This window comes from Rattus norvegicus, chromosome 1 (assembly GCF_036323735.1).
Source record: "Rattus norvegicus strain BN/NHsdMcwi chromosome 1, GRCr8, whole genome shotgun sequence".
NCBI lineage: Eukaryota > Metazoa > Chordata > Mammalia > Rodentia > Muridae > Rattus > Rattus norvegicus.
In genome coordinates this window covers 255,898,517-255,925,932 of record NC_086019.1, presented here as the reverse complement: position 1 = coordinate 255,925,932, position 27,416 = coordinate 255,898,517, and the positions used below count along the sequence as shown (strand labels likewise).

The window sequence follows — 27,416 nt, the reverse complement described above, 5'->3', positions numbered from 1 at the left end:
AAATATCTCTGCAGACAAATGAATCTTCACCGTCAGAATAATTTGGCTATTTTTCTATTTTAAAATGAACATATACTGGGGCAGGGGGATGACAAAAATATAAAAATTTAAGAATCATAAAAACCACACCATTTGTCTGAGATCATTTCACATCTACAAAATGAATGAATAGAGACCAGGTATAGTGGACATATCTTCTTTAATCCCAGTACTCAAAAAGCAGAAGCAGGAAGATCTTTTAGTTCAAGGCTACACAGTGAACTCCAGACTAGCCAAGGGCTACATACCGAGATACATACTGAGACCCTGTCTTCAAAAACAACCATAGATAGATAGATAGATAGATAGATAGATAGATAGATAGGAAGGAAGGATTGGAATTACTGCTAAAGTTACTGTCAGTTCTAACTTCTACTAAAACACAAGCAACATCACACCTATCTTTAACCATTTCCACCATCTGCTGTGTCTATTGAGACAGTCTTATGTATCTCCAACTAGTCTAGAACCCAGGGATGACCTCGAGCCTCTGACTGCTAATGCCAGCTCCTAAGAGCTAGGCTGCAGGCTGCACCACCACCTCTGGTGTATGGGATGCTGGGGCTCAAACTTGGGCAGACAGAGGTTGGAATAGGGGAAAAAGGAAGACAGGATGGCCACACACAGTGGCACACATCTGTAATCTTGGAAGATGGAGGTCCGTGGCTATAGAGAGCCTGGGCAGCATAGGATCTTACCTCAAACGAACAAACAAAAAAAGACACCAGGCATTGCTTAGCCATCAAAGGAAACAAAGCTCATTTCTCAGAATTTGCACGAGCCTCCACAGACACACACAGAAAACACAGAATTGTTTTAATTGTTTGTATGTATATACATACAAAGAAAAAGAGAGAAGAACACACGAAACTCAAGGAATATGTCAAGAGAAAAGCAAATGTTAACGAACCTCAAGACTAAGAATTTCAAACTTCTCTTTCATAGACTTATTGGATTTTCTCTTCTCAATTTTCAACTTTTTTGTTTTTGCTGGCCCTTTCTGGCTCTTTTTCCTTTTAACGGAACCTTCTTCTGTGGAAATCTAAAGCGGGGAAAAGATAGTGAGAAAGTGCAATCTTGGTCATTATCACACATTTAGGGTCATGTTATCTTGCCCTAAAGTCTCCCAAGCCTAGCATCCAGGCACCAATGCTCCCCCTGCCCGTGACCTCAGGAGCCTTCTTCATCTTCCCAACATCTCTTATGTCCTATGCTCTTCTTCTTTTGAGCAGGGTGGACACTAGGGTTGCCCAGTTGAGAAGCCATGTACCACGGTGCACAGAAGCTCATGTAAAATGACAAAGCTCTTTCTTCCACAAGCAGCTTTGTGGTTTCAACTAAATATATTATCCCCTGAACTTCAGTTCTTCATAGGACCCTGACTTCTACTCTTAAATACACGTGGAGAGATTCTGTAATACTAAGGCCACACACCCAAGTGGCAGTTTCCTTCTCTCTAGCATCTAGACCACGGACTCCTCTATGAGACCGTCTTGATGCAGACTCTCTTTACCAGGACTCCCTTTAACAAATGCACAATGATTAGGACTGGAGCAGCAGAGCTCAGGAGTAAAGGATTTGCCCAACATGCACATAATAGGTTTAATCCCCAGCACCAAAACAAAGCAAAATTCAGTTTCAAGTATGCTTTTTGTCCCATCCTTAGCCAACTGGCACAGACTTCTTAAGGACAAATTACAACAGCACTTCAACATCGAATACTTAATGTCAGGCTCCAAAGGAAGCCTGAGATGGCACAGCCTCAGTAACAAGTTCAACTTCTAGAAGTGACATCAAAGAGAAATAAACTGGAATATGACTGCTGCGAAGGAGACTCAAGTCTTCCCAAAGAGGTTAGAAAGCGTCTGGTCTTGCCAAAGCAGCGAACCACTTACGTCAAATAAGTTGTCTTGTTCAACCACCGGCTGGGACGATTTCTCTGATTTGTGGGGTTTCCGTGTACCCCCTCGGGGGAAGCTTTCCTCCAGGTTTGCCATGTTTGGGTCTCCTGCGGCTGATGAAAAGATAATGTGAGCTATAGCAGCAGGCTATATATGGCAGGCTTCATAAAGCACGTGACTAATGGGCAAGAGAACCTTCTAGCAATAACAAGAGTCAAGAGAACCATTAAACAGTTGATAGCTGCTGAGTGGCCGTGGCACACACCTTTAATCCCAGCACTAGGGTGACAGAGGCAAATGGATCTCTGAGTTCGAGGCCAGCCTTGACTACATAGTGAGTTCCAAGACAGTTAGGGATGCATAGAGTAACCCTGTCTTAAAAAAAAAAAAAAAAAAGAAGGCATGTTCTTATTAATCCATTTTTTTTTCATTTTTCCAACACTGTCTACATCAAAAACACAAACTGTACACTGTGCACAGTCTTACGGGAAATGGATTCAATGTAGTCAACGTTCATTTAATATTAATAATTGTAATTACATCAGGTGTGTGTATATGTAAATCCTTACCGGCAAACACACATTATTTAGAAAACAAAATGCAAGTAATTTAAAATACAAATCAGATTAAAAAGCATAAACAAAAAGGGGGCAGGATTCGGTGAAGATGATAGTGTCCTAAGGACAATGCTTTTGAGCTATACATTAAATAAAGAAGGAGCCAGGTCTGGTGGTCCACACTTTTCACTCCAGTACTTGGGAGGCAGAGGCAGGCCTATCTCTGTGAGTTCTAGACCAGCCGGGGCTACATAATGAGACCCTGTCTCAAAAATAACTAATAATAATAGCAAGTAGAAATATGACAGTAGGCAATGTGGAAAAAAAAAACCACAGAAACCAGGAAAAACTTATCTCTCAAAATACACCAGCCATTTGCCTGTCAAACAGTTCTTCAAAGGCTTTCTAAAAAGAATTATTCATTTAACCTACAGGGAAAATAAAGCATAATAACAACTTAACATTTTAGAAAACAACTTGGCTCTTTAGTGAAAGATAATTAGAAAATAGTTTGTGTTTACTTGGTACTGCAGAGCCTTAGGGAACGTGACAAAATAATGGAGAACAACATTCTTCAGTCAACAGATTAGAAGAAGAAACGTGGAAAGCAAGTAAGGATTTAAATGATGCGCATCAGGGAAACCATGAGAACCAGGACTGGATATAAATGAAAACGCGGAGCAGCCTGGTTGGTTCTGGAATACCTAGTAAGAAAACTTTAGTAACAGAGTAAGATTGCGAAAGAGGCGTTAGCCGAGAGGAAATATAAGGTTTGTCCTGTATGGGTGCATGCTTCATACAAAGCTCACGAGGTCTACTTTGCTGGAAATCCATCCCTTAATTCCCATTTTAGACCTGATGAGACTGAGACACCAGGCTGGCGATCATGTGCAGAGAAGGCACTTAAGGTACCTGAAGTGGATGGACATCCTGGCTTAAAGGGACTGCTAGGGCAGAGGGGATTGAGGGATCCTCCCATCCCAACCCAACTGTGCTTAGCAGGAAACTCGGAGACCCAGGCTAGGAAGCTAAGGCGAGAAGCATGAGGTCTCCTCCCTCCTCTCCGAAGCTCCCGGGTCATCAGCCCCACAGCTCCCACCGCTGCATACCTCACGGACCGCTTCAAAGCAATCGCACGCACAGAACAGTGAGCCGACAGCCCCACGCGACTCTTCCAAGAGCCCAGGTAAGGCCAGGCCTATTTCCGTTATGACGTCGGATCAGACTCCGGCTGAGACAGGAAGTAGGAGGGCGGGACTTGATTTTATAGCCAATCCACGCAGAGGGCCGAGTCCCCGCGGCCTGTCGGTCGCGTGCGGGAAGGGGGTGTCTTCCGGTCGGGCCGAGCTAGTGGCTGGGTTTGTTGAAGGACATCGGCTGCAGAGTTTGTGATTCGGACGAAGAAGGTGGGTGAGAAGACGTTCTCGGTTGCTCGGATCGGTGACTGAGCTTTGTAGGGACGACTAGAATCTGGCCGTTTTTTCCCGCCCCGGAACAGCGCGAGGTTTTCTTTTTGTGGGGAGAGGACGGTGGGGAATGGGAAAGGCGCTGGAGAAAATGAGGGTCGGGGCCCCGAGGCGCACCTAACAAGCCTCAGCACCGCGAGTTTCGTGCACCCCAGGCCTCGCACGGTTAGCGGAGAGCCTTATGTTCCACTTTCCAGTGTGGATTAGGGGATGAGACCCATCGAGAGGGGAGCTCCCCAAGGTCATCCAGTGATAGGATGTTAGAATTCTGACTTTTGATCCCATCTCTGGCTGAATTCATGTGTCTTGGCCGGTATGGCCATTGCGATCCGTTTTCTCTCTGAGCTGCGATCGGGAAAAAAGCCTCCCTTAACTGTATCCTTTGTCTAAAACCAGAGTAAACGTGGAGTGGCCCTGTGCTTCTCCAGGCCTGGACGCTAAAAACGAATTAGATTTTATATTTCAGCGGTTCTGAACCTGTAGATCGTGACCACCTGGACAAGTCTCATCTCCAAAAATACTTTCGATTCATAACCGTAGCAGAATTACAGCTGCGACGAAGGGGGGTCATCACAACAGGAGGAACTGTTTCAAAGGGGCACAGCATTAGAAAGGTTGAGACTCACTGCTGTATTTGATCAGTGGAAGGGCTTCCAGTCTGTGGCTTGTGGGCCCTGAGAGCCTTTGACTTCCTTTTCCTTAGACCTGGTGATTGCACTACTCCCGATAGATGCCCATAAGACAGGAGAATAGCTGTATCTAGCACCTATTGCAAAGCAAGGGCAACTGCTCACCCCAAGACTTTAATGAAATGCCCATTTCACGTGGAAAGACTGGTTGTATTTAATAATAGTTATTGGATTATTTAGAAACCGAAGCAAACCCTGTCAGCTTAGACTTTCTAGCAGGCTGCTGTTTAACAATATTACATTTTTAAAAATATCAAATCACAGGCTCACAGTTATTAATCTACTGTGTGGCTCTAAACTTGCATGTGACTTCAAGGAGAGCATATTTTAGTTTATCTCTTCCTATTGCCAAGTTCGAATGACTCCTGCCTTTAGACCCAATACTGTCAGGCAGATCTCTCTATGAGTTCAAGGCCTTGTCTGGGTAGTCAGTACAGGCCATCTGGAGCTACAGATTGAGATCTTGTCTTAAAAAATGAAGTAAAACTCCCTAAGTGTTAAAAGGAAGGAGGAGGACTCCTGATCATTGTCCTAAAACAATATGCAGTTTGTTGGAAGGTGCTTTAGGCCTTAATATCACCTTTGTTTGCCATGTGGGGGTGCCACACACACCTTTACTCCCAGAACTCGAGGCAGAGGTTCAAGGCCAGCCAGGTCTACAGAGTGAGTTAATCCTGTCTCGATGATGGTGGTGGTGGTGGTGGTGGTGACGGTGGTGGTGGTGGTGACGGTGGTGGTGATGATGGTGGTGGTGGTGATGATGGTGGTGGTGGTGGTGGTGGTGGTGGTGGTGGTGGTGATGATGGTGGTGATGGTGGTGATGGTGATGATGATGGTGGTGGTGGTGGTGATGATGATACCATTGCTTATCTCACCATCAACTTCACTGTTCTTCCATCTAAGCTTCCTTTAAAACCCCAGTTCCTATACCATTTTTTACCATTCCTTTCTCTGCAGTCAGAATTAGCTGTCTTTGGAATACATCACCCTTATTACAGTATCCTGTAGATTGACTTAAAGCACCTCAATATGACCAATTATGTAACCCTTCCTCCTAGAGGTAACAGGTTGATGAATTGGCAAAGACAAGAAGACTTAGTTTTCTGTAAGGTTTCTCGTTTTTAAAATGTATCATGAAATAAATGGAGAAGAATGCTTTGGTAGGTGTGGTAAAGGGAAGCTTGAAGAACTGTGAAGGTTTTTGTTGTCTTTTAATGGTGATTTTCCTGCTTTGGCTAGATTGGCTAAGATCTGTGACCCAGGGAAATTTAGATTGTCTTCATTGTTCCAGTAACCATTCTGAAAGTGTTAAAAATTAAGGTCTCAAATTTCGTTGCATGAATGCTACTGAAGCTTTTGATTGGTTAATAGCGGGGTGACAGTTTCCATAGCAACAACACCCATATGTTTCTCCTACTCTCATTTAGAAGCCACCCAGTCTACCAATCTTGCCTGGACCTTGACCAGCTGGTCCAAGTTGCTACTGGAATCTGTGGCTCGGGTGTGGTAGATAGGTCATCGTACACACAAAACTGAGTAGTTTGGAATTCTGCTATCTGTGTCTGCTGTTTCTTTTGAGTTGGCAAACACTACATCATTTTACTGTAGTTTTCATCCTTTTCCCTCTGTCTACTCCACCCTACTCCTTATGGTTCCCTATTTCCAGATCGTCAGAATTAGTTCTACTTCTGTGACTTAACACAGGCATACATAGATGGGTATATATTTAAACCTAGGGTCTGTTCACAAGGAAACTGGGTGTTTGTTCTGAGTCTGGCTTATTTCACTGCACGTGATGATTTCCTGTTCTGCCCGTTTCCACGACTTGTATCCTCATTCTTTTTCCTTCTGACTGACCAAGGTTCCACTGTAAAGATGTACCACATACTCTGTATCTACTGCTGATGGGCATCTAGATGTGGTCAGTATTTTAGCAGCTCTCAATAGTGTAGCAGTGAACATGGATATGCAAATATCTTTGTGGTCTGTTGGCTTAGTCTTTCAAGTATACTCCAGATGGAGTAACTGGGTTGTGTGGTAGTTCTGTTTTAATTTCTTGAGACTCCTCCACACTGACTCCAGTTCACACTCCTACCAGCAGTAGTGATTCCTCTCTCCCCACATCTCACTACTACGTTGTCACTTTGTTTTAGTACAACTCCTTACATAAAAGAAATAAAGCCAGGTGGTGGTGACATACACCTTTGATCCCAAGACTTAGAGGCAGAAGCAGTCCATCTCTGCAGTTTACAAGGACAGCCTGGTCTACAGTGAGTTCCAGAACAGAAACCCTGTCTCAAAAATTTTTTTAAAAATGTTCTCCAAGGGTTTTCCCCTATTTTTCTGATATGTGTCTATATTAAAATTACTTAGAGGCTTTTTAAGTCAAATAACTAACTGGACCAGAGTTTCTAACTCAATGTAGGGACCTAAGGATCTGCACTTCTAAAAGGTTCTATTGGTCTCATGCTGCTGGTCTAGGGACCAGACTTTGAGAACCATTGATATGCCCTGTAATACCCAGATGTACAATTGACTTTTTTAAATATTTAACGTCACTTGGGACCTTCTTCCATGGTGGCACACTCATCTTTAAGTGTCCTTCAATAGCAGCGGTCATTTATTCATCCCATGTTGGATTTCTAGTCTTTCTCCTTTTGTGAACAGTGTTCAGTGATGATTCATGAACTATCTATTTCTGCCTTGTGATAATTTCTGTAAATAAATTCTTGGAGAAGAAACGACTCAGCTAGATAAAAGGGTTTATTCATTATATGATAAGATACTATGTTTGCTGTCATTCCAGCTTACACCACACCGTGTATTACAGCAGGTTAACACTGCCAAGGTAACTAACTTATCTATGCTAGTTGAGAGTCCTACCTGCTAACAGTCCTTACCAGCTTTTCCCACCAGCTCTACTATCCCAATGGCAGCTGAACCACAGATGAGAGATTTTGGAACTGAAAGAATTTTCTTTTCTTTTTTTTTTCCCCCGGAGCTGGGGATCGAACCCAGGGCCTTGTGCTTGCTAGGCAAGCGCTCTACCACTGAGCTAAATCCCCAGCCCCAGAATTTTATTTTCTTATAAACTGCACCCAAATTAATTTATTGTTTTATTGTTTTGTTTTTTAGATTGAAGTCATGGCTGGTCCAGAAAGTGATGGCCAATTCCAGTTCACTGGTATTAAAAAATATTTCAACTCTTATACCCTCACAGGTAGAATGAATGTAAGTATTAACTACATTTTTAAGCAATTATATCGTAGAATAATAGAGACATGACAGCTTTCATTTACATCTTTCCTTTGTTCTCAGTGTGTCCTGGCCACATATGGAGGCATTGCTTTGTTGGTCCTATACTTTAAGTTAAGGCCTAAAAAAACCCCAGCTGTGAAAGCAACATAAATGGTAAGGAATTGCCACTAAGTGTGTAACTTAGTCATTTTGATGGTGGGGTTTTTCTTGCCTTATAATAAATAAACTGTTGGCACTCTTTGAAATTCACTGTATACCTGAAAGAAAACATTGCACATAATGTACACTTGTAAACCCAACGGTGAGGGGACAGAGGCAGAAGGAGTGCAAGTTCAAGAACAGCTTATGCTACATAGCAAGGCTTAGTCTCAACACAATTCAGAGAGAGTGACCAAGGATCTGGATGCCGTGTCTTCCACCGTATTCCCAGCAACGCTGGAGAGGGTGAAGCAGGAGATCACAGTGATTTTTAGTCTGCTCTGACTAAAAAGTAAAACAAAATCCAAAAAAGGTATTACATCAAAATAGTTTTGAACTTGGAGTGTTTTCTGTGTTAAGTGCTTTCCCAAAGGATTATGGGACACCTAGCTTTATAAGAGAGTCTTTTACCTCAGCCAGTGTAGACTGATTTTTGCTAAATTGGTGTGTTAAAAATTCTGGAGTTGGGGATTTAGCTCAGTGGTAGAGCGCTTGCCTAGCAAGCGCAAGGCCCTGGGTTGGTCCCCAGCTCCGAAAAAAAGAAAAAGAAAAAAAAAAAAAAATTCTGTTGGGGTTGGGATTTAGCTCAGTGGTAGAGCGCTTGCAAACGCAAGGCCCTGAGTTCGGTCCTCAGCTCGGGGGGGTGTGGGGGGGGGATCTGTTGGGTTTTGTTGTTGAAATACTTTTTTTCTTTTAACATTTGTGTCTTTCTTAATACTATTCTTGTGTCAAATAACTTCAGTGAAGTGACATGTATTTTATTTTTGGGAGCCTGTGTCCTTGCTCTCACATGTCAGGGTCCTGACATGGGAGAACGTGGACGGCATTAAGGAGCTGATTCTCTCGTGAGCTTGTTGAGGCAGGGTCTTCCGTGTCTTCCTGCTGAGATGCTCCACTGTGTGTTCCCAGCTAGCTGGCACAGACATTTACAAGCTGGCTTCCTGTCTGTGTCTACAGAGAGCTGAACTAAGAGATGGACACTGTTGTCTTCTTTTCCCTCATAAATTCTTGGGACCAAACTCAGGTCTCATGGTCTCTGCAGCCCAACTATAAGCGTATTATCTAACATAGTTTTGGTTGGTTCTCTTTGTTTAGGTTGTTTTGAGACAATCTTGCTCATAACCCAACTGGCCTCACAGTTGTGGCAATTCCTTTCTTAACTTGCTGAGTTTGGGGATTACAGGCTTGTGCCACCATGCCTGGGGTAGGAGTGGGGATTCTAGAGCCTGGAGAAATGGCTCAGTGGTTAAGATTAAGTACTGCAAATACTGTAAGAACAGAGAACCTGAGTTCAGATCCCAGCACCCATGCCAGATGTCTTACAACTGTCTGTAACTTCAGCTCCAGGCAACATAGTGCCCTTTTCTGGACTCTTACACATAAATGCACAATTAAAAATAAAAAGTCTTTTAAAGAGGAAAATGGAATTATGAGCTGAAGTTGTGGTATTAGGGATCAAACCCAGTGCCTTGGCAGACGCCAGACTTATCATTTCGCCTCAGAGTTACAGCCCCAACCCTAACCAACCTTTAGTATATAAAGTAATATTTGCTGGGGTTTTGATAGCTCTACATTTTCACAGAATACTGGATTCTCCCCCCCCCCCCCTGAATAAGCCAACCCCTTTAAGATTTTCTTACAGTCCCCTTCAAGCCTTTTTATCTATCCAGAAGTCAGTAAACGTGGTGTTGGCAGCAGCTGTGCAGAAAGGCCGAACGCTAGAGAACTGATGCTTTCTTCACTTATTTTTGTTCTGCTCTTAAAGGCTTTACCATTCTTGAATCCACTTAACTTAGGGGACTGTGAGATCCAGTCCATGGCTTATTCCTGGTAAAACAGTACATTGCCCAGTTTTCTACGTAAAGGTACTCTTAACCTTTGGAGGCTGGTAGTATCCCCAATAAAAACTGTGTCTTGAACACTAAGTAGCAGACGCGCATCTTACCTACTTCCACTATTTGAAATGTTACTTTACTAGAAAGACAGCTCAGAGGCTGAGAGCACCTGTTGCTCTTGTATAGATTAGGATGCAGTCGCCAGCACCCATGTTGGTTCACACTCATTCTAGGGGATCTGACAACCCTTTTCTGATGTCATTAGGCACCAAGCGCACAAGTAGCACATACACACGTGCAGGCAGAACACATAAAATTAACAAACATTTAAGTGTTACTCTGTATACTCAATTTTTTTCCAGTAGTAATTTTTTTCCAGTAGTTTGCTTTTAAAGCTATACTGAATTGTTGGCAGTTTCAACAACTACTTAAAACTGTTAAAACTGGAACATCAAACTACCAGCCTGAGGGAGATGCGTATGCACATACAAACACACACATATATTATATATGCCCTACTTACGAACCTTAGTGAATGTACACTTTACTTCAGAGACTTGTGGTAATTACTGATTGTTGAAAAATAGAGTACAACGTTGTGTGTCAAACTGTTTTTGCTTTGTTTATAGGATTTTGAAATGTCTGGCCTTATCTGTTAAGTCCCACGCCTGAAGAAGCTGATGTGAACTCATCATGTAATACTCAATTTGTACAATAAATTATGAACCTGGAAAAGCTGGTTGTCTTTATTTACAAGATATCAAAAATATAAAACTGTACAAAATGCAACAAAGGCAAAAACTGGCAGTGACTTGGTCTAAATCTCTTAGTTTTCCAAAGCAAGGCTCAGTACTGGAGGTAAGCAACTGAAATGTCTGTCTGACTTCAAGTGTACTAGGTCATATGTAGCCACGTTAGCTGAAGTAGAATGGAATCTAAACCTCTTCACCTGTTTTCTAAGTGTTTGATTGCACTCCAAACTTACACAGTAGGAGCTGAGATGTTGTGGGTGGTTATACATCTAGGTCTTAGGAAATGTGATCTCCTACCCAGTTACATACAGCCCGCTAATCACGGGCGAAGAAAAGCATGTTAGTGGTCATTTAACACACTGCTTGAGTGCCGTACAATAACGTCATTTACAGCAGACACACACATGCTCATAGAACTCTTCAGCTACTCAAGATGGTACTATATTTCTTAACTTGAATCTTGAAGCAGAATGAATTGTTTAAATCAAATTGATTTTTTTTCTAGACATAATAAATTAAAATAGCATTTGAACAAAAAAATGCATAGTTTCCACACAATCCAAAGCACCATAATGTCCTCTCCACGAACATAATACCTCTTATTCAACTAACGGAAATTAGTTAAATGTGGTTGCTATAGAAACGTGGAACTGTCCTGTTCAGATTTTCCAAGCAGCATACTTCCAGATCCATGTAGACAAAAACATTCTTTGTAGCTTAAATACTAATCACTGAGGTATTTGCTTTTAGTCTCCCTTTTCCAAACAGTAGCTTCCAAAAGGTCTCTAATACCGTTGGTTTATTGCGGACTGTAAGCTCCTGCAGCTAGAACCAAGTTTCTTCTTGTAAAATGTAGGTGTACGACTGGTGTTGATTTGGTCATGTATGTACCCAACAGTAACTCCTGGGAATTCTCAGGTAGATTTATATGCCCAGTGGCTGTAGTAAAGTCATCAGTTTCTAAATCTTCAAATGCTTTGATGGCATCCCATAACCGAACTGTGTTATCCATCGAACCTAAAAGAGACGCCAAAGGAAACCATTAGTGTGCAGCTGTCACATCAGGAGTCTCACGATACTTTGTGTTCACCGAGTTTTGTTTTACCCCAAAGACATTATTTACCTGATGCCAAAATCTCACCATCTCTACTAAACCTAAGTGAACACACTGTATCAGTGTGGCCTTTTAATTCTCCAACCATCAAGCCATGTCCGATATCCCAAAGAAGTACTCTGCCATCTGTTGCTCCTGTAGCCAGGAATCTCCCATTGGGAGAAAATGTCAAGGAATGAATTGGTCCCTAAAAAAAAGAACAAAGGAGAATTAAGTATCTGATAAGAGCAAGGTAGAATTGTAGTTTAATAGCATGACTGTTATCTTTAAAGAGTTTATGCTACTGGTTAAATATTTCAACTTGGAAAGCATCGTTGTGTGCTGGAATAATGAGGGTGTGAAATACCTTGTGTCCAGTGAAGATCCTTACACAGTTACCATTGAGGACGTCCCAGAGCCGCACGGTTCTGTCTGCAGAGCCCGTAGCAACATAGTTGGAATTTGGATGAAATCTAGTGCAATTCACATCAGCAAGATGGCCAGCGAATATCCTTAAAGGCTGATAGTGATCTGTAGCCCAAAGCCTGAAAATAAAAATATTAATTTAAATAATAATATGTAACCCAAAATAGAGGTGTATCAGGTGAGAGTCAATTCCAAATGGTTCCTCCTTGTTATCTAATGGAAGGAAAGAGTAAGTGGGACTAATGTTTTCTTTTTTGAGATAATGTCTGGTATAGCCCAAGCTGGCTGTGAACTCACTCTCCTATTTAGTTTGAGACAGGGTCTCACTTTGTAGCTGTCCTGGAATTCACTATGTAGAATTCACTCTGACTAGCCTTGAACTCAAGAGATCCCCCTACCTCAGCCTTCCAAGTGCTAGGGCTAAAGACGTGCCAGCATGCCCAGTTCCCGAATGCTGGGATTACAGGCATATAAATTAGCTTTTTTGGTTTTATTTTGTTTGTTTTGAGACACGGTTTTTCTGTATAGTCCTAGATATCCTGGAACTTACCCTTAGACCAAGCTGGCCTCAAAATTCAAAGATCTACCTGATTCTGACTCCCAAGTACTGGGATTAAAGGTGTGCACTGATAACTGTCTGACTTAAATTTATTTTTATTTTATATGCATTGGTGTTTTGCCTACATGCATGTCTGTGTAAGGGCGCCAGATCCCAAGGAACTAGAGTTCCAGTCAGTTGTGAGCGGCCATGTATGTGCCAGGAATTGAACCTGGGTCCTCTAGAAGAACAGTCAGAACTCAACTGCTGAGCCATTTCTCCAGCCAGCATATAAACGCTTATTCTTTTATACCCACCTCCCCACTCCTAATGAACAGAAAACCATTTTCCTATAATTTGGGCAACCACATAGTTTCTAACAAAAATTACTTCAAAGGGGACTTTAGAGTAACAGGAAGCAGGGCCCTCGGTGTAGACCCTGGAGGGAGAAATATTCCCCTCTCACATTTTCAAGTTACAGCTGTGAATTATCTTCTCCAAAAGTTAATCCTGAATAGCATGAAAATACGGCTTGCTGGACTTTGTGTTCTTGACAAGATACAGTTATATCCAGTGAGTAAACCCCATTAGATCAGTGTTCTTACCGAGCTACGCGGTCATGGCCTCCTGACACGAAATAATATCCATATGGAGAAAACTGTGTGTCCCACACTGGGTAGTTGTGCCCTTTATATCCAACTAAGCAAGTGAAAGTCTGCAGGCTCCAGAGTCTAACGGTTCCATCCTCTGAAGAGGAGAGTAGGTAGTTCCTGAGGAGAAGAGGCGGTGCTGACTGATTCTCAGTACAGTCTAGTTACCTGTCCAAGTTTCTCCCAACCTCACATTTTAACAACTGACATGCACCTATGTTACATTAGTGTGTGCGTGCACATGCTCCTGGGAGTGGGCGCAGAGTGCTGAGGACTCACCCTCAGGCCTTGCACACGGCAGGCAGGCAGGCATTCTACCACTGAGCTACACATCCTCAGCTCCCTCACCTGTGTGTGGAATGCAGGATGCATGGGTATATTTAGGAGTCTTCCCTGGATCAATCTCCCAGATGTACCCAGAGCTTGTCAGCAACCCCAGCTCCAGGTCTAGAACACTGGGATCACAGGAGGGCCGCCAGGCCAGCATTTATATGGGTGCTGGAGATCTAAAATCTGATTTTCACACTTACATGGCAAGCACTTTCCTCACTGAGCCATCTCAGCCCCACCTCTCTATTCTTAGAATTCACAGTAGATAACAAAAGCTAAAAGTATTAAACTAATGTTAAGTGAAATCATGTCGAAGTATATCCTCAACACTTAACTATATAAAGCTAATAATGAAAGAAAAAAAAAAAAAAAAACAAGCCAAAACAAAAAAACCTGTCAAGACTATGGGGAGGGGTCACAGTGCTTTAGAAAAGAAAAAAGAAAAAAAATAGTGTGATAGCGCATGTGTAACCTCAGAACTCAGGTGATGACCCTGTGTTCAAAACACTAAGAAACTAGTACTGAGGCTAATAAGCAGTGCGGTTACCAGACAGTCTAGAAATGAGGTGCATCAGTTCTGAATATGTGATTTGCTGTCAGCATGGACTGTATCTAATAGAGAGAAGGAGTCGGGTACAGCTCAATAGCAGAGTGCACACCTAGTATGTGCTGGAGGCCCTGTGTTCAACCAGGACGCCATTCCCCTGCAGAATACTAACGTTCCACCTTTTTCAGGGATAAATAAAAAAGCCAACAGTTTTCACTGAAATCATTCTCTTCAAGTGAAATGTACCACTTGGCTAAATCCTATTAGGTACTGGTTTTGTTTTGTTTATTTCTCAAGATCTCACAAGTACAATGAAAACTCTGGTGGTCAAAAACTACTAAGTAGAATACACAAGATAATATGGGTGAAACCACCCTTTCCCAGCCATTTTTGCAGAAAGTTAGAAATGAAAATCAAGAAATACCTAAACACATGCTATTTCAAAACATGGTCTGGCTGTGATACCCAGTGAACCTTGAACCACAATTCTCCTTCCTGCCTTAGCCTCCAGAGAGGCTGGGATGGCAGGCACTTACTATGACACCCAGCTTTCTTCTGTTTTCCTGTTAAAATACCTAAATGCTTCCATTGATAGCTTTTAATGAGCAATTTCTCTTAAGTGTTAGGAAGTTCCATAAGAATAATCCACAAACTCGAACAATTCAACCTCTTCCAGAGGGTTATTCAAAAATAAAGCTAAATTCTGAAACTGGTGAAGCCATGAATGTATATCCTGATTTTTGTATATTCAGTATACACTTAGGTGCTATGTTATATTCCAGTCCCCAACATATATTAGCAAATGGTAAGATTCTAATTCTGAAAGATACTGAACTACAGGCAACCATAATGTTTGGCATTTGCATTTCATCTCCAGCAGTTAAGTTTGAAATCTCAGCACTGTTCATCAGCATTTAATTGTGTTTGAATTTTACCTATCCGGACTGAAGCTGGCTCCATAGACAGGCCCACTGTGACCATACAAAATCTTCAACTCACTTGCAGTTTTCTCATCCATGATTCTCTCTAAGACATCATCTGATTCTTTGTCTATAAGACTAAGATCTAAAAAGGTCCAGAAATAGTATTTTAGGTATATTATTTAAGGCAATCTCTCATAATTCAGAACTAACATTTCAACATTTCTTCCTCTTTACCAACAACACTATGCTAAATTAAGTGATCTGTCCCCTCATATAGAAAAAAATGAAATCTTCCAAACAGTTAATCTGCTAGACCATACAGTTACTCAGTATGACAACCAGTCTGTCCATCACATTTCATAAAAAGGAAGCTATACAAATCCTAAAACAATATAAACCTAACTGTTTAGGAAAAATAGCTATCAAAAGCATCTAAAATCCTGACCTTAGGAGTGGTTTCGGTTCTGTGTTTTGCCTTTTGTTTTCTGTATGTACCAATGCTTTCCCTGGATGATAAAAATGTACCACATGCATGTGTTGGATCCCTGGAACTAGAGTGATGGCTGGTGGTGGGAATCTCATCCAGGTCCTCTGCAGCAATGGGCAGTGCTCTCAACCAGAGTCCTCTATTCAGCACTGTGTTTTAATTTTTGAGACAGAGTCTTCACTGTGTAGCTTAGGCTCCTTTGAACTTAGTGATCCTCCTGCCTCAGTCTTGTATGAAGTGAATTTAAGCATGCATGCCATCACACAGGGATATGTCAGAGAACAATATGTAGGGTCAGTTCTCCTCAACCATGTGGGCTGTGAACACTGAACTCAAGTCTGCATGTCTGGTGGCAAGCACTTGCCTTTATCTACCGAGTTACTAAGGTTTAGTGAGGCCCTGCCAGCCTCACTAAGGTTTTCTTAAAAGTTATAGGCAAATAATCATCAGATATCACAGTTTTAACTTTAAAGAGTTGTCTGGGGTTGGGGATTTAGCTCAGTGGTAGAGCGCTTGCCTAGGAAGCGCAAGGCCCCGGGTTCAGTCCCCAGCTCCGAAAAAAAGAACCAAAAAAAAAAAAAAAAAAAAAAAGAGTTGTCTGACCTATTCCCTTCATTTTGTATATGAGAGAACTGGGGGCCAATGGAATAATCATTGCCACCCCCAAGGCCCTTTCATTTATTGGAAATGTTACCTTGGTTTGGTGTTTGTTTTGGTTTGAGACAGTTCATTTAAGGTTTACAGGCTGGCCTTGAATTTGCTCTGAGGTCTAGGCAAGTCCTTGAACTCACTCTCTTTAAAAATTGTTTAGTGTCTGTGTCTATGTAGATGTCTACATGCCTAGTGCATGGGGAGGTCAGAAGATGACTCTTGGGATTCTCTCCCATATGTGGATTCCAAGGAATTGAACTCGGTTCATCAGGCCTGGCAGCAATGAGCCACCTCACCTGCCCAATCCTTGAATTCTCAATCCTCCTGTCTCATCCTCCTAAGATGTTTATTATCACAAGCCTAAACCACAAGTACAGCCGAGACTGTACCCCTGGAATTCAAGTGAAATCACTTCTGTAAAGATCACAATTTTCTGTCTAAGTTCTATGAAATCAAATTTGTGTAGACTAATTTTAAGTTTATACCAATAGGTCATATCAGTTACCTGATGCTTGTTTGACACTACGAAGCTTTTTAGGGGTCACAGACCACACTCTGACGGTTGAATCAGCAAAACCTCCAGCAATCAGGCTAGAATCATCAGTGACATCCACTGCAGTGAGGCCCTGATAGTATTATTTAAAAAAATTATTAGAAGTATTAGGTAACACTGCATGGGGAAAATAATTCCAGTCATATCTAAAAATGTGTAATACTAGACAATGGTGGCACACACCTTCAATCCCAGCACTTAGAAGGCAAAGGCAGGCAGATTTCTGAGTTTGAGGTAAGCCTGGTCTACAGAACAAGTTCCAGGATATCCAGGGCTACACAAGAGAAACCCTGTCTCAAAAAGAAAAAAAATTTGAAATGGATATATTTCCCATATGAAAGGTCATTTGACAACTCTGAATACTTGAGCAAAGTTAAATGTGTGTGCACGCGTGCACACACACACACACACACACACACTATATACATATATGTACAGACATAATAATTAAGGGCTCATAATGTGGGGGACACAGGGATTGCTGAGGAGAGGCAGAAGTAATGTTCATGCAGTGCTCATGTATGAAGTTCTCAAAAAAAAATGAGTAGACCCAAGATAAGATTATCTGAGTTATCTGGGGTTGGGGATTTAGCTCAGTGGTAGAGCGCTTGCCTAGGAAGCGCAAGGCCCTGGGTTCGGTCCCCAGCTCCGAAAAAAAAAAAAAAAGATTATCTGAGTTATCAAATAAAATGCACTTCTGAAGACATATATGAAACAAGCATCTTGTCTCCTGCTTTTCGCCCTCTGTATTTGGAGTACGTAATAGAAAATAAATGTTAATCAGTTTTGTACTTTACTAAATAAATCTTAGTATTCTAAGAAGTCAATAAAGACATTAAGAATTAAAAACACCAAGTTCATATTATTACTCAAATCAAGTTCAAGAGAGGAACCAGATGAGCCCTGAGCGTTCTCACAGAGGAACAGAACTCTAATCATCCTATCAAGCGTCAAGTATGAGCAGGATTCCTACTTTTACAAGTTGCTGAAAGGCTTTTAAATCCAGACATCTATCTATTCTGACCAGTGTATGTCCTCCCTCCCTCCTTCCTTCCCTCCTTACCCCTGACCACTGTGTAGCCCAGCCCTAGCTGTCCTGGAACTCACTCTGTCGAACAGGCTGCCCTCAAGCTCAGAAACCTGCCTGCCTCTACCCAGACTGCCTGTATTGAAGGCATGCACCACCACACTGCTGTGCCCTTTGCTCTTACGTTAAATAGCGCCAAGAGCTTAGACAGGAAAATTCCATTTGAGTTACTTTTTCTCAGTGGTAGATCACCATTTTATCTGACTCTTCTGGAAGTATTTTACTGACCTGGTACGCATTAAGGAATGTATAGAAACAAATGGAGGGTAAACAGTCAGGCCCAAGGCGCACTCGTTTGGTAGTTTCCTTCATATTCATTATTTTGTCCAGTTTGTCTGAATCTTTCAACTCGGGAAGGGGGATTCTACAAGAGAAAACAGACTAAGGGTCACTCTTGGATATTGATAAACTCCACCCTCTGTGGCACAGCTTTCACCTCTGTAGGTTTCCTCCCCACCTGTTTTGGGGTGGAGCATTGGGATCTTGTTTCTTGCTTTTAGAGCCAATACTATCCTTTTTAGGCTTCTTCTTTTTAGGTTTCCCCTCTTCGTTTTCTCCTTCTTCATCCTCATCATCCAAAGGCACCTCAATTTCCGGTTCTTTTAATAAACCAAAAAATACCTACAAGTCAAAAGAATCAACAGTTTTTAAAGTAACTTCTGTTCAATGTGTTTGGTTAGGTCGTTTCTCTTTTCAGGCTCTCTTGCAGCTACAAATGACCACATAACATAGTTCTAACCCACAGATATACGCAGAAGCACACTGCACGTTGTTCTAATTAAAGATAAAAAGCCAAACAAACAAACCCATCTGCTGTCCTGGCTTTTTTTTTTTTTTTTTTTTTTTTTGGTTCTTTTTTTCGGAGCTGGGGACCGAACCCAGGGCCTTGCGCTTCCTAGGCAAGCGCTCTGCCACTGAGCCAAATCCCCAACCCCTGCTGTCCTGGTTTTAAAGAGAGACACAGGAGACCTTTTGTTGTGCCCCCTACTCTTCCCTGGATTCAGCTGCACTGCTTTAGCAGCCACTGGAGAGTGTGCACACACATGCACCCACTTTCTAACGCCAGTGGGCCAAGAGCTATGGACAGCACTTTGGAACTTAGGCAGGTCCCAGAGTGAAAGCAAAACCAAAACCCCTTGCTTGTCTTAGCCGCTGCAGTTAAGGCCCTGTTACATGAAACCATTCCTGAATCCTCCCATACACCACTAATCCTCAGAACAACACACTTTAGATGCAGTGTAAGCTTATTCATGCATCCCTGATTTCCGTTATATACTCTGGTTTCCCACCTACATTGCACAGTTCTAGGCTTGCTCCCATACCTTTGATTTGTTTGCTTCTCGCTTAGCCTCGCCTGCCAGGCTTCCCACCATGGCGTCTATCTGCTGCTTACTGCGGGGCATCCCGTCAAAGATGTCGATGTAGAGGTGCTCCTGAACTATGTTCCATATCTGATTGTTCTGTTTCTCCTGAAGATGCCGCTTCAAGAGTTGGTACGAGTCACGGGAAATGCGAAGAACAAATTTACTTGTCCGAAAGTCCAGCATGGTCTCATTCCCTTTCATGTGCTCCTTTTTGGTAAGACTAGATAATACTCGTAGGTCATCCTGGTAATAACATTCCTGATCTCCGTGGAACCTGTTTTAGTGATTTTAAAAAGTCATTTTTCAATGTCATTAAGGTAATCTGCTTCTCCCCTGCTTCTCCCTCATACACTGATAAACCATCCCAGAATCATATGTAGTTTATAATTATATATTTATACTATAAAGTATATAATGTAACTACATAAATAACCCTGACTAGGCTGTAGGATCAATAGTAATTCAAAATGATTATAATTCAGTTTCTAAAATCACCCTTAAAATGACCAATTTCTCTAATGAAATGTGTCATAAACATTTCAGGAGAAAGTTCTTTAATGAAGCAGTGAATGAGACATCTGAGCGGACTCACTAACGGTATGTATTTCTTTTGAAAAGTATCTTTGACCCATGGCGACATACGCCTTTAATCACAACACTCAGGAGGCAGAGCCTGAGCCTGGATCTCTGAGTTTGAGGCCAGCGGGACTACAAAGTGAGTTCCAGGACAGCCAGGGCTACACAGAGAAACTCTTGTCTTGGAAAAAAAATTAAAAAAAAATCTTTGGGAATACATAAAAACGTCAGAATCCTTGCTTTACTGAATTTTGCGCTTTCTCAAAACCTCTTTAAAACTTTTTATTAAAAACATTTCAAACACAGGAGTAGAAAATAGTATGCCTTCAATGTACTTATCACAGGACATGATTCTTATAAGCCTATACATTTTAATTACTTAGGACATTAAAATCAATACTTTAATAAGGATAAAGTAAAGAACAAATATTGGTACTAAACAATAAGCACTTCCATATTTTCACTATTATCAAGGCAATTAAGTAAAGCCTTCAGTCTTGGTTATACCTTATAGTTTAAATATACTCTTGTTTTTACAAGTCTTGGCTTATTTTGCCTTCATTTGGGCATGGGGTCCTAGCAGACTGTCTGTAATGGGAACAGAGAGCCTTTTATTACAGCCCATCTTTCTCCATGGAAAAGTGGCTATCCCAGGAGACTGAAAGAGCAAGACTGATGCAGTACTACAAAAGAAAATTAGCTTCTAAGCTGGGTAGTGGTGGCACATGCCTTTAGTCCCAGCACTCAGGAGGCAGAGCAAGTTCAAGACCGGCCTGGTCTACAGAGTGAGTTCTAGGACAGCCAGGACCATTACACAGAGAAACCCTGTCTCAAAAAAAAAAAAAAAAAAAAAAAAAAAAAAAGAAGAAGAAGAAAAAAAGGTTTCTAATGTAAAATATTATCATCAGCCCAAGAGAAGGGAGAGGGCTGAGCCCCAGTTTGCTTTCTGTACCTTCAATTAGGAATCCAAGCATGATGAGTGGGTAATAGCTTTTAGGAGTTCTGTTCTTCCCCTACCACCATCATCGTTCTGCGACAAGTCCTGACTTCAAGCTCTGTGGCTTGCACTGAAGTGCTCTCATCAGGCAGTCAGCCCTGCCTCCTGGCATCTGTAAGGATGCCTTCTGGAATTTTCCCTATGTCTCCACCTTTCCCTTCTCTGTATCCTGTACCTGTTAAATGTTGGAGCTCCTCAAGCCAATGTTGGCTCCAGAAGCTCCTCCCCTCTCAGCTAGTACATAGGGAACAGGATTACAGTACAGGAGGACAGAGGGACTATTGGCAGACCAGTCTTGGAGGTACTGGGGTTTTTTTGTTTGGTTTGGTTTTGAAGACATGGTTTCTCTGTGTGGAACTCATGCTGTAGACCAGGCTGACCTTAAACTCAGAGACCCACCTGCCTCGGTCTCCCAAGTGCCAGGATTAGAGTCATGCACCACCATGCTGCACATGGTTATTGCTTCTTAATGGTTCTTAAATTAGTCAAAAGCACATTTGAACTAGAACTAAAGATTAGTAACCCTACTAATGTCCTCCTCTAGGGATTCCTACAGGAAAGCCATCCTTCTCCAGTGGACACACCAGAAATCTGGGTTATCAATGGTGTCTCACCTCCATATCCAACCCAACATGCGTGGGTCAGTCTACTTTTCACTTCATCAGCAGATTCTTGTTTCTCAATAGCGATGCTACTGATATATTAGGCAGGACAATTCTCTGCTAAGTAGAACTATCTATACATTCCATAATAGTTACTATCATTCCCTCCTCCCCAACAAACAAATATGCCTCAACATATTTCTAAGTGTCATGGGAAAGAGGACTATCACCACCATTAAGAAGCAGTTAATAACCCTAGGCATCCAATAGTCCTTCTGTCCCTCACCATCTGTTTGTCTTTTAAAATGCTCACTTGGGTCCTGGTGGGAGACCATGTATAATCCTAGCACTCAGAAGGGAGAAGCCAACAGAGCTCTGCAGGTTTGAGGCCAGCCTGGTCTACACAGTGAGTTCCAGGCTAGGCAGGACTACACACTATAAGATCCTGTCTTAGGAAAAATGACAAAAACTGCAATTAATGAAATGACCCTCTAGTGACATCTGTAGCAGAGATGCCTTACCGTCCCCAAATGCTCATTTTAACTTCTTTCCTCCATAACTAAACCCCTGGCTGTTAGCTGAGGACAGGCACCTCAGGGAAGATCACATTTTCTACATCTATAGCTAGGGACAGCCACTGATAAAAAGTTAGAAAAAGAAAGTGTCAGCACCTTCCAGGAATGTGTGCCTTTCTTGCTGACTATAACAGTGCTGGGACTACTTTCTGACAGAGGCCCAGCTTGTACCACAGAGTGGAAGCTTCATGACAAGGACAATAATTCCTGATGATCGAGGATTTACCTATCAGCCCCAAACCTTCTACCTTTATGAGAAAATCCAACTTAACATTTTATTCAAGCCTATTGTTTGGGTGGTTAGTCATCTTCTAATCCTAACACAGCCTCCTACTGTTCTTAGAATAAAGTTTTTATTCATAATCATTGAGTTTTCAGTGACTCTCAACCAAACCTAATCTCATCCAATACAAATCCCTACTATTCCTATGACAGAGACCCTCAGCACAGTCCAAGAACCTGCCTGTTGCTGCCAACTGAATGCTATACCACAGCCCTGCACCATTCCCTGCCTCAGCCACTATGAGCTTCTTTAGCCTCTGTAACTACCAAGATCCCTTCCCCCACAGACCACTCCAGGTATGCTCCCGCTTTAACTGGCTAACTCCTCGCCCTTCCTCAGATCGCCCTACAAGTCTGTTTCCTCTGGAGGATCAATCCTCCTGCTGCCCCTGTGCTGGGTTCATACTGCCCAGGCACCTGTCCTTCACAAAACGCCTTCTGGTTTACATTCGTGTGGTTACAGATGTGTGTTTACAGACATATATAGATAAATATGTTAAGATTCACATACTTCTCAAAGAATGATTTTGCTTCACTTTCATGTTGATTATAAACTAGCTCCAAGTACATATGTACAAACAGAGGATAAAAGAGTTGGGATAATTCTGCTCGATGGCAGTCCAGAGAACATTCAATGAAGTGTTTCAGTCCACTGTAGTATTCTTCATACATTGTAGGGTCTCCTTGTTGGTTGTAGGCCGACAAGACAGCACTGACATCTGGCTGGTCTTCCACAGCTACACTTGCAACTGTTTAAAAAATGAATGACAACTTTTAAGAAAATGATCTAAAATGCACCAAGCAGATGTGGTTTTTCTAAGGCCCCAAGGACAGCTGTTTCTCAGGATTGTCCCTTTCCTCTCTACTTCTCTTCCCCAACACAACCATGCCCTTTTTCCTTTTGAACTTTGTATTACATTTCCGTATTTTGTGTATATGTGTGGCTGTGTATGAGGGAAGTGGACAGACAAGCCATAATAGTTACATGGAGATCAGAGGACAAATTCAGTAGACAATTCTCTCCTTCCATAATGGAGATTCCGGAGACCGATCTTAGTTTGTCAGGCTCGGTGGCAAATACCTTTACCTGCCAGCTCACAGTCACAAGCCATTTTAATAGCATTCAGGGTGTTTTTGATTAACCAAGCCAGAAGCTCTTCAGTTTGATTGTAGCTTACATGTTTAAATCAATAACAAGAATAGTCAACATTTTTCCTAGAACTGTGTCATAAGGATTGAGAACGTGTTAGGTAGCTAAGACCTGTCTAACATGCACAAGGCCCTGGGCTGAACTACCAAGAGCACCAAATAAATAAACAAATGGATGTGCAAAGCTAACAGCTATGTTAATCTCCTCTCAAGGCTCAGTGCAAATGACACATATCACACTCAAGTACCTTGTACATCCTGTAATATCAATCCTGTGATACCCTCACATTCAAACATCACCTCATATAAAACATCAGCATTTCAAGGAAAAAGGGGAGCATTTGTTATGGCTCTGGAATGTAAAAGACTACAACTCAACTGTGTATATGTGAAGTAATTTCTATAACCAATCATTGCAAGGTAGAAAGCCTGAGTATTTGTTCGTAATACAGCGATACAAAAAAAAATAATGCTTTTTAAAAATCAAATTAGAGTTTGGATGTTGAAAATTTTGGCAAACTACGGTTATAGTATTATATGCTTTTATGTTTTTTAAAAAGTGATTACACACACTCTTTACTGAAAAAATTATAATTAAAGATATAATTTTGTAGTCATTCTCATGGTCTCTTTTTCTCCTTGGTTTCTTGAGTATGATCTAAAAAAAAAGTCAAGTTTCTTGACAGATGAGAGATATTAGAAAAATAATATAAGTTGTTAGAATATAGTCACAAAATTTGGCATACAGAAAAGATCTTCCTTCTCAGTCACATTCTCCACATATTTTTACTTATCCCTCCCTTCCCCCATAACTATATTTAGCTGAGGATAGCTTTGATCTCACAGTAATTCTCCTGCCTCAGCATCCCAAGTGCTGCCATTATACACATGACACATTTCTATTTATCAATCACAGTGCTGTGTGTTCAAGCTTCCTTTCTGGCAATGCTCTCACTGAAACAGGTTAACATGTCTAGAACCACTAACCTGGATAATTTAACTCAATATTTACTGATCTCGTTTGAGAACTTCAACTAAGTATATCTTTGAAAAGTTGAAGTTTGGTGTATAGTAAAGACAACTTTCAGGTAGCTGGGTCTCTTCTTCCACCGTATGGGTTTTGAGGACCCAATCAGGTGGTCAGGCATAGCAGCAGGTGTCTTCCTCTGAAATGTGTGTTTTACTATCTGGATTTGTGACAACTGTTTCTGGGAGAAACAGGAGTTGTCAGTAACTGGATTCAGGAACTAAACTTTCAGTACTAGGCACATTACACATTACATCTTAAACTCATAATAACTTCTTAGTTAAAAAAAAAAAAACTAGAAAAAAATGCCTTTAACTGACATCACACACGGAAAAGCAACAGAGACAAAAAGGTCTGCCACTCCTACCTGTAAAATTAAGAGTTTTCAAAAGCACTCCTTAGAAGCTCTATGGCAGATTCCCAGACTCTCCCCCTACAGTTTAAGCCAGAGGTGATGCTGAGATGTTTGCATCCTCTAAAATACTTAACACCGGTGGTTCTCAGTCCACAATCTAAGAAACACTGACTACCACCACTCTGGATGTGTGGTCCAAAGCAAGCCTTTCGGCTTTGCTCAAAAAGTCCATTTTCTCCTCTCAAAAGGAGAGATGAGAACTATACAATTGTGAGAGAGAAAAAAATCAAGACACAGAAAAGTACTTGCAGTACAATAGTAGTATGGGAACAGAACAGTACGATACTCGTGTTCACGCGAACCTAATCCTAAATCCAAGTAAGAGTAGAAACACCGAAACCTTAAGGTTCCCCTCTTCTGTCAATCCCCGGGCCCGGCACCTCCCTTCCTCCCTCCCTCCGCTCCACATCTCTGCTCAGCCTCTGGCTGGAACTGACAGCTCAGAAGAGGGTTTGACTGCGCAGCCGGCGCAGTAGAGAAAGGGGCGGGCATGTGGCCCTAGAGGCGGGCCCAGGAAATTCAAAACAAGCCCGCAGAGGTGCAGGCCTGCCAGCCCTTGCCTTCCCCGCTAGCTCCCCTTCAAGCCGGCACTGCTCACCCGGTACCCCGAGACTCACCCTTTCCCGGAGCCGCAGGACCTGAGGCTGAACCTGAGAACACTGAGGTCACCGAAGCGCCGGCTCCCGGAGTGTCGGGGGCCGCAGAGCCGGGAACTGAAGCGGTGACCCGGCTGAGAAGCGCACTAGCCGCCTCCGCGCCAGCCCCGTCCAACTCTCCCGGAGCTCCGGAGCCCGCCACCGCCTCCTCCAGCAGCCGGGCCTCACGGCGCAGTGCCTCTTCGGCCTCGCGGAGGTTGCTCTGCCGTAGGAACTGCAGCACAGCCAGAAGAGTCTGTCGGTCGTGAGGAGCGCCGGCCTCCGCGGGAGCGGCGGGCACCGGGGCCGCCCCCGCCGGGGCAGCGGCAGAAACAGCCACCACTGGTTTGGGGGTCCCGCCGTCCCCACCGGCCGCCGCCGCCACATTCCCGCCGCCGCCGTTGGGGCCGTTGTTAGGAGTGCCACCGCTACCCTCGCCTGCGCCGTCGCCAGCCTGCGGAGGTAGCAGCGTTGGCGGTCCCTCAGACTCTAGCTTGACCGCCACCTCCGTCTGCTCCTCCGCCAGCGCCGCCATCTTGCGGCTGAGCCACCTCGCGCCGTCAAGCGTGACTGCGTTTTCGCCACATGGAGGGCGGGGTAGGGCGTTTCACGACAGCTGGAGCAGGCCATTTACGGCAGGAGGAGGAGCTAACGAGGAGAAAAGGAGTGAGAAAGAGCTACTTTCAAAACTGAGTGAAAGGCAGGGAGGCAGGAAGTGGGAGTTGGTTACCGTCTCTTGCATTTGCCTGATAATTATCGTTTATTGCAGGCAGGCTACACTCGGGGATTGAGGTAGCCGTTTTAAATTATACGAGCTCTTTTAATTCAATTTTAGAGGTGCTAATCCCTGGAGTTTTTACGGATGGCTTACCGGAACCCAAAGAGGTTAATACCATGCTAAAATCACACACGAAGAAAAAGATTCACGCCCAAGGCATTTAATCCAAAAGCACATCTGATTTATCAGAGACCTCCTAGTTACCGGTAAGGCTCTCTCTGTAATACTGTGAGCTGAGCCATGGTTACTTTTTTTTCCCGTTTTTATTCCTGTAAAAATACAAGTTTTTGTGAACTTTATATGTTGTAATAAAAAAAAAAAAGCCTTTAAACTGGATGTAGGTTTTTTGGTTTTTTTGTTTTTTGTTTTTTGTTTGTTTGTTTGTTTGTTTGTTTTCCGGAGCTGGGGACCGGACCCAGGGCCTTGCGCTTCCTAGGCAAGCGCTCTACCACTGAGCTAAATCCCCAACCCCCTGGATGTAGTTTTTAAAAATAAATTTAAGTCACAGATAGTCATAGGGTGGCCTCAGCAAGTTCTAGATAATCAGGGCCACACAGGGAGACCTTGTCTCCAACAAGAACAAAATCAACAAAATCAATTATAAATTTGAAGAGAAAAAAGTTAATTTCTTTTCATTCCTTGTTACCAAATGAAACATTTCTGTCTTTAACAATATGTTTTTCCTTTTTAAAGAAAAGATCGTTTTTATGCAGGGTCTTGTGCACCCAGGCTGGCCTCGAACCTGCTGGTAGTTAAGGCAACCTTGAATTTCTGGTCCTCCTGCCTTCACCTTCCAAGTGTAGGGATCCAGCTAAAAAGTTTTTTGCATATAAATTTTTGTGACTGAAATGTCTCTACTGTGGATTAATTACCCATTGTTACCATTTTGTTGTTGTTTGGGGGGCAATACTGATGGTGAACCTCGCCCTACCTCTTGAATACTAGGCAAGTGTTGCGATGCTGATACAATAGCAGCCCTTAATTGAGAGGAGATCAGAAGAGGGCGTCTGACTCAGGGAAGTATGGCCACCTTTGT

The 27,416-nt window shown here is 42.6% G+C and overlaps 3 protein-coding genes across 5 annotated transcripts in view; 1 reads left to right on the top strand and 2 right to left on the bottom strand.

The window, feature by feature from the left end:
• Positions 1 to 3,735, bottom strand: part of Pdcd11 (programmed cell death 11) — a 41,139-nt gene extending 37,404 nt beyond the window's left edge. Inside the window, exons 1-3 of one of the 2 annotated variants that reach the window (XR_005487588.2) lie at positions 3,607 to 3,735; positions 1,935 to 2,053; positions 950 to 1,081 (exon numbers count right to left, since the gene is read on the bottom strand). Coding sequence is in view for 1 of the 2 variants with exons in the window: in NM_001107604.2 (NP_001101074.2) it covers positions 950 to 1,081; positions 1,935 to 2,036 (234 nt within the window). In the remaining variant the exon portion in view is untranslated. The remainder of the gene's footprint in view (positions 1 to 949; positions 1,082 to 1,934; positions 2,054 to 3,606) is intronic. The other variant, NM_001107604.2, reaches the window with a different exon arrangement.
• Positions 3,736 to 3,747: 12 nt separating this feature from the next.
• Atp5mk (ATP synthase membrane subunit K) lies at positions 3,748 to 10,678 on the top strand. Of its 2 annotated transcripts, NM_133544.2 has the most exons (4): positions 3,886 to 3,903; positions 7,788 to 7,883; positions 7,971 to 8,063; positions 10,573 to 10,678. In NM_133544.2, exons 2-3 carry the CDS (start codon positions 7,797 to 7,799, stop codon positions 8,058 to 8,060), a joined length of 177 nt encoding a protein of 58 aa, NP_598228.1. In that variant the 5' UTR covers positions 3,886 to 3,903; positions 7,788 to 7,796; the 3' UTR covers positions 8,061 to 8,063; positions 10,573 to 10,678. The 2 variants fall into 2 exon arrangements, with proteins under 2 accessions (XP_063129954.1, NP_598228.1); XM_063273884.1 differs by lacking the exon at positions 10,573 to 10,678 and having other exon boundaries at positions 3,748 to 3,903; positions 7,971 to 8,391.
• On the bottom strand, positions 10,674 to 26,159 carry Taf5 (TATA-box binding protein associated factor 5). Its single transcript, NM_001106365.1, has 11 exons — positions 25,585 to 26,159; positions 22,888 to 23,125; positions 19,303 to 19,618; positions 18,438 to 18,601; positions 18,209 to 18,344; positions 16,846 to 16,966; positions 15,215 to 15,344; positions 13,358 to 13,522; positions 12,156 to 12,333; positions 11,819 to 11,996; positions 10,674 to 11,712 (listed from the first exon to the last, which is right to left on the bottom strand). The coding sequence occupies exons 1-11, from the start codon at positions 26,135 to 26,137 to the stop codon at positions 11,495 to 11,497; spliced, it is 2,397 nt and encodes a 798-aa protein (NP_001099835.1). The 5' UTR covers positions 26,138 to 26,159; the 3' UTR covers positions 10,674 to 11,494.
• Between the last annotated feature and the right edge of the window lie 1,257 nt (positions 26,160 to 27,416).

Excerpts from the sequence above, each read along its gene's own strand:
- Atp5mk (NM_133544.2), top strand. The coding sequence starts at position 7,797 with ATGGCTGGTCCAGAAAGTGATGGCCAATTCCAGTTCACTGGTATTAAA. Across the intron at positions 7,884-7,970 it reads CCCTCACAGGTAGAATGAAT|TGTGTCCTGGCCACATATGG; the intron begins GTAAGTATTAAC and ends CTTTGTTCTCAG.
- Taf5 (NM_001106365.1), bottom strand. The coding sequence starts at position 26,137 with ATGGCGGCGCTGGCGGAGGAGCAGACGGAGGTGGCGGTCAAGCTAGAG. Across the intron at positions 18,345-18,437 it reads AATGCTCCACCCCAAAACAG|AATCCCCCTTCCCGAGTTGA; the intron begins GTGGGGAGGAAA and ends TTTCTCTTGTAG. Across the intron at positions 15,345-16,845 it reads TAGTGTCAAACAAGCATCAG|ATCTTAGTCTTATAGACAAA; the intron begins GTAACTGATATG and ends GGACCTTTTTAG.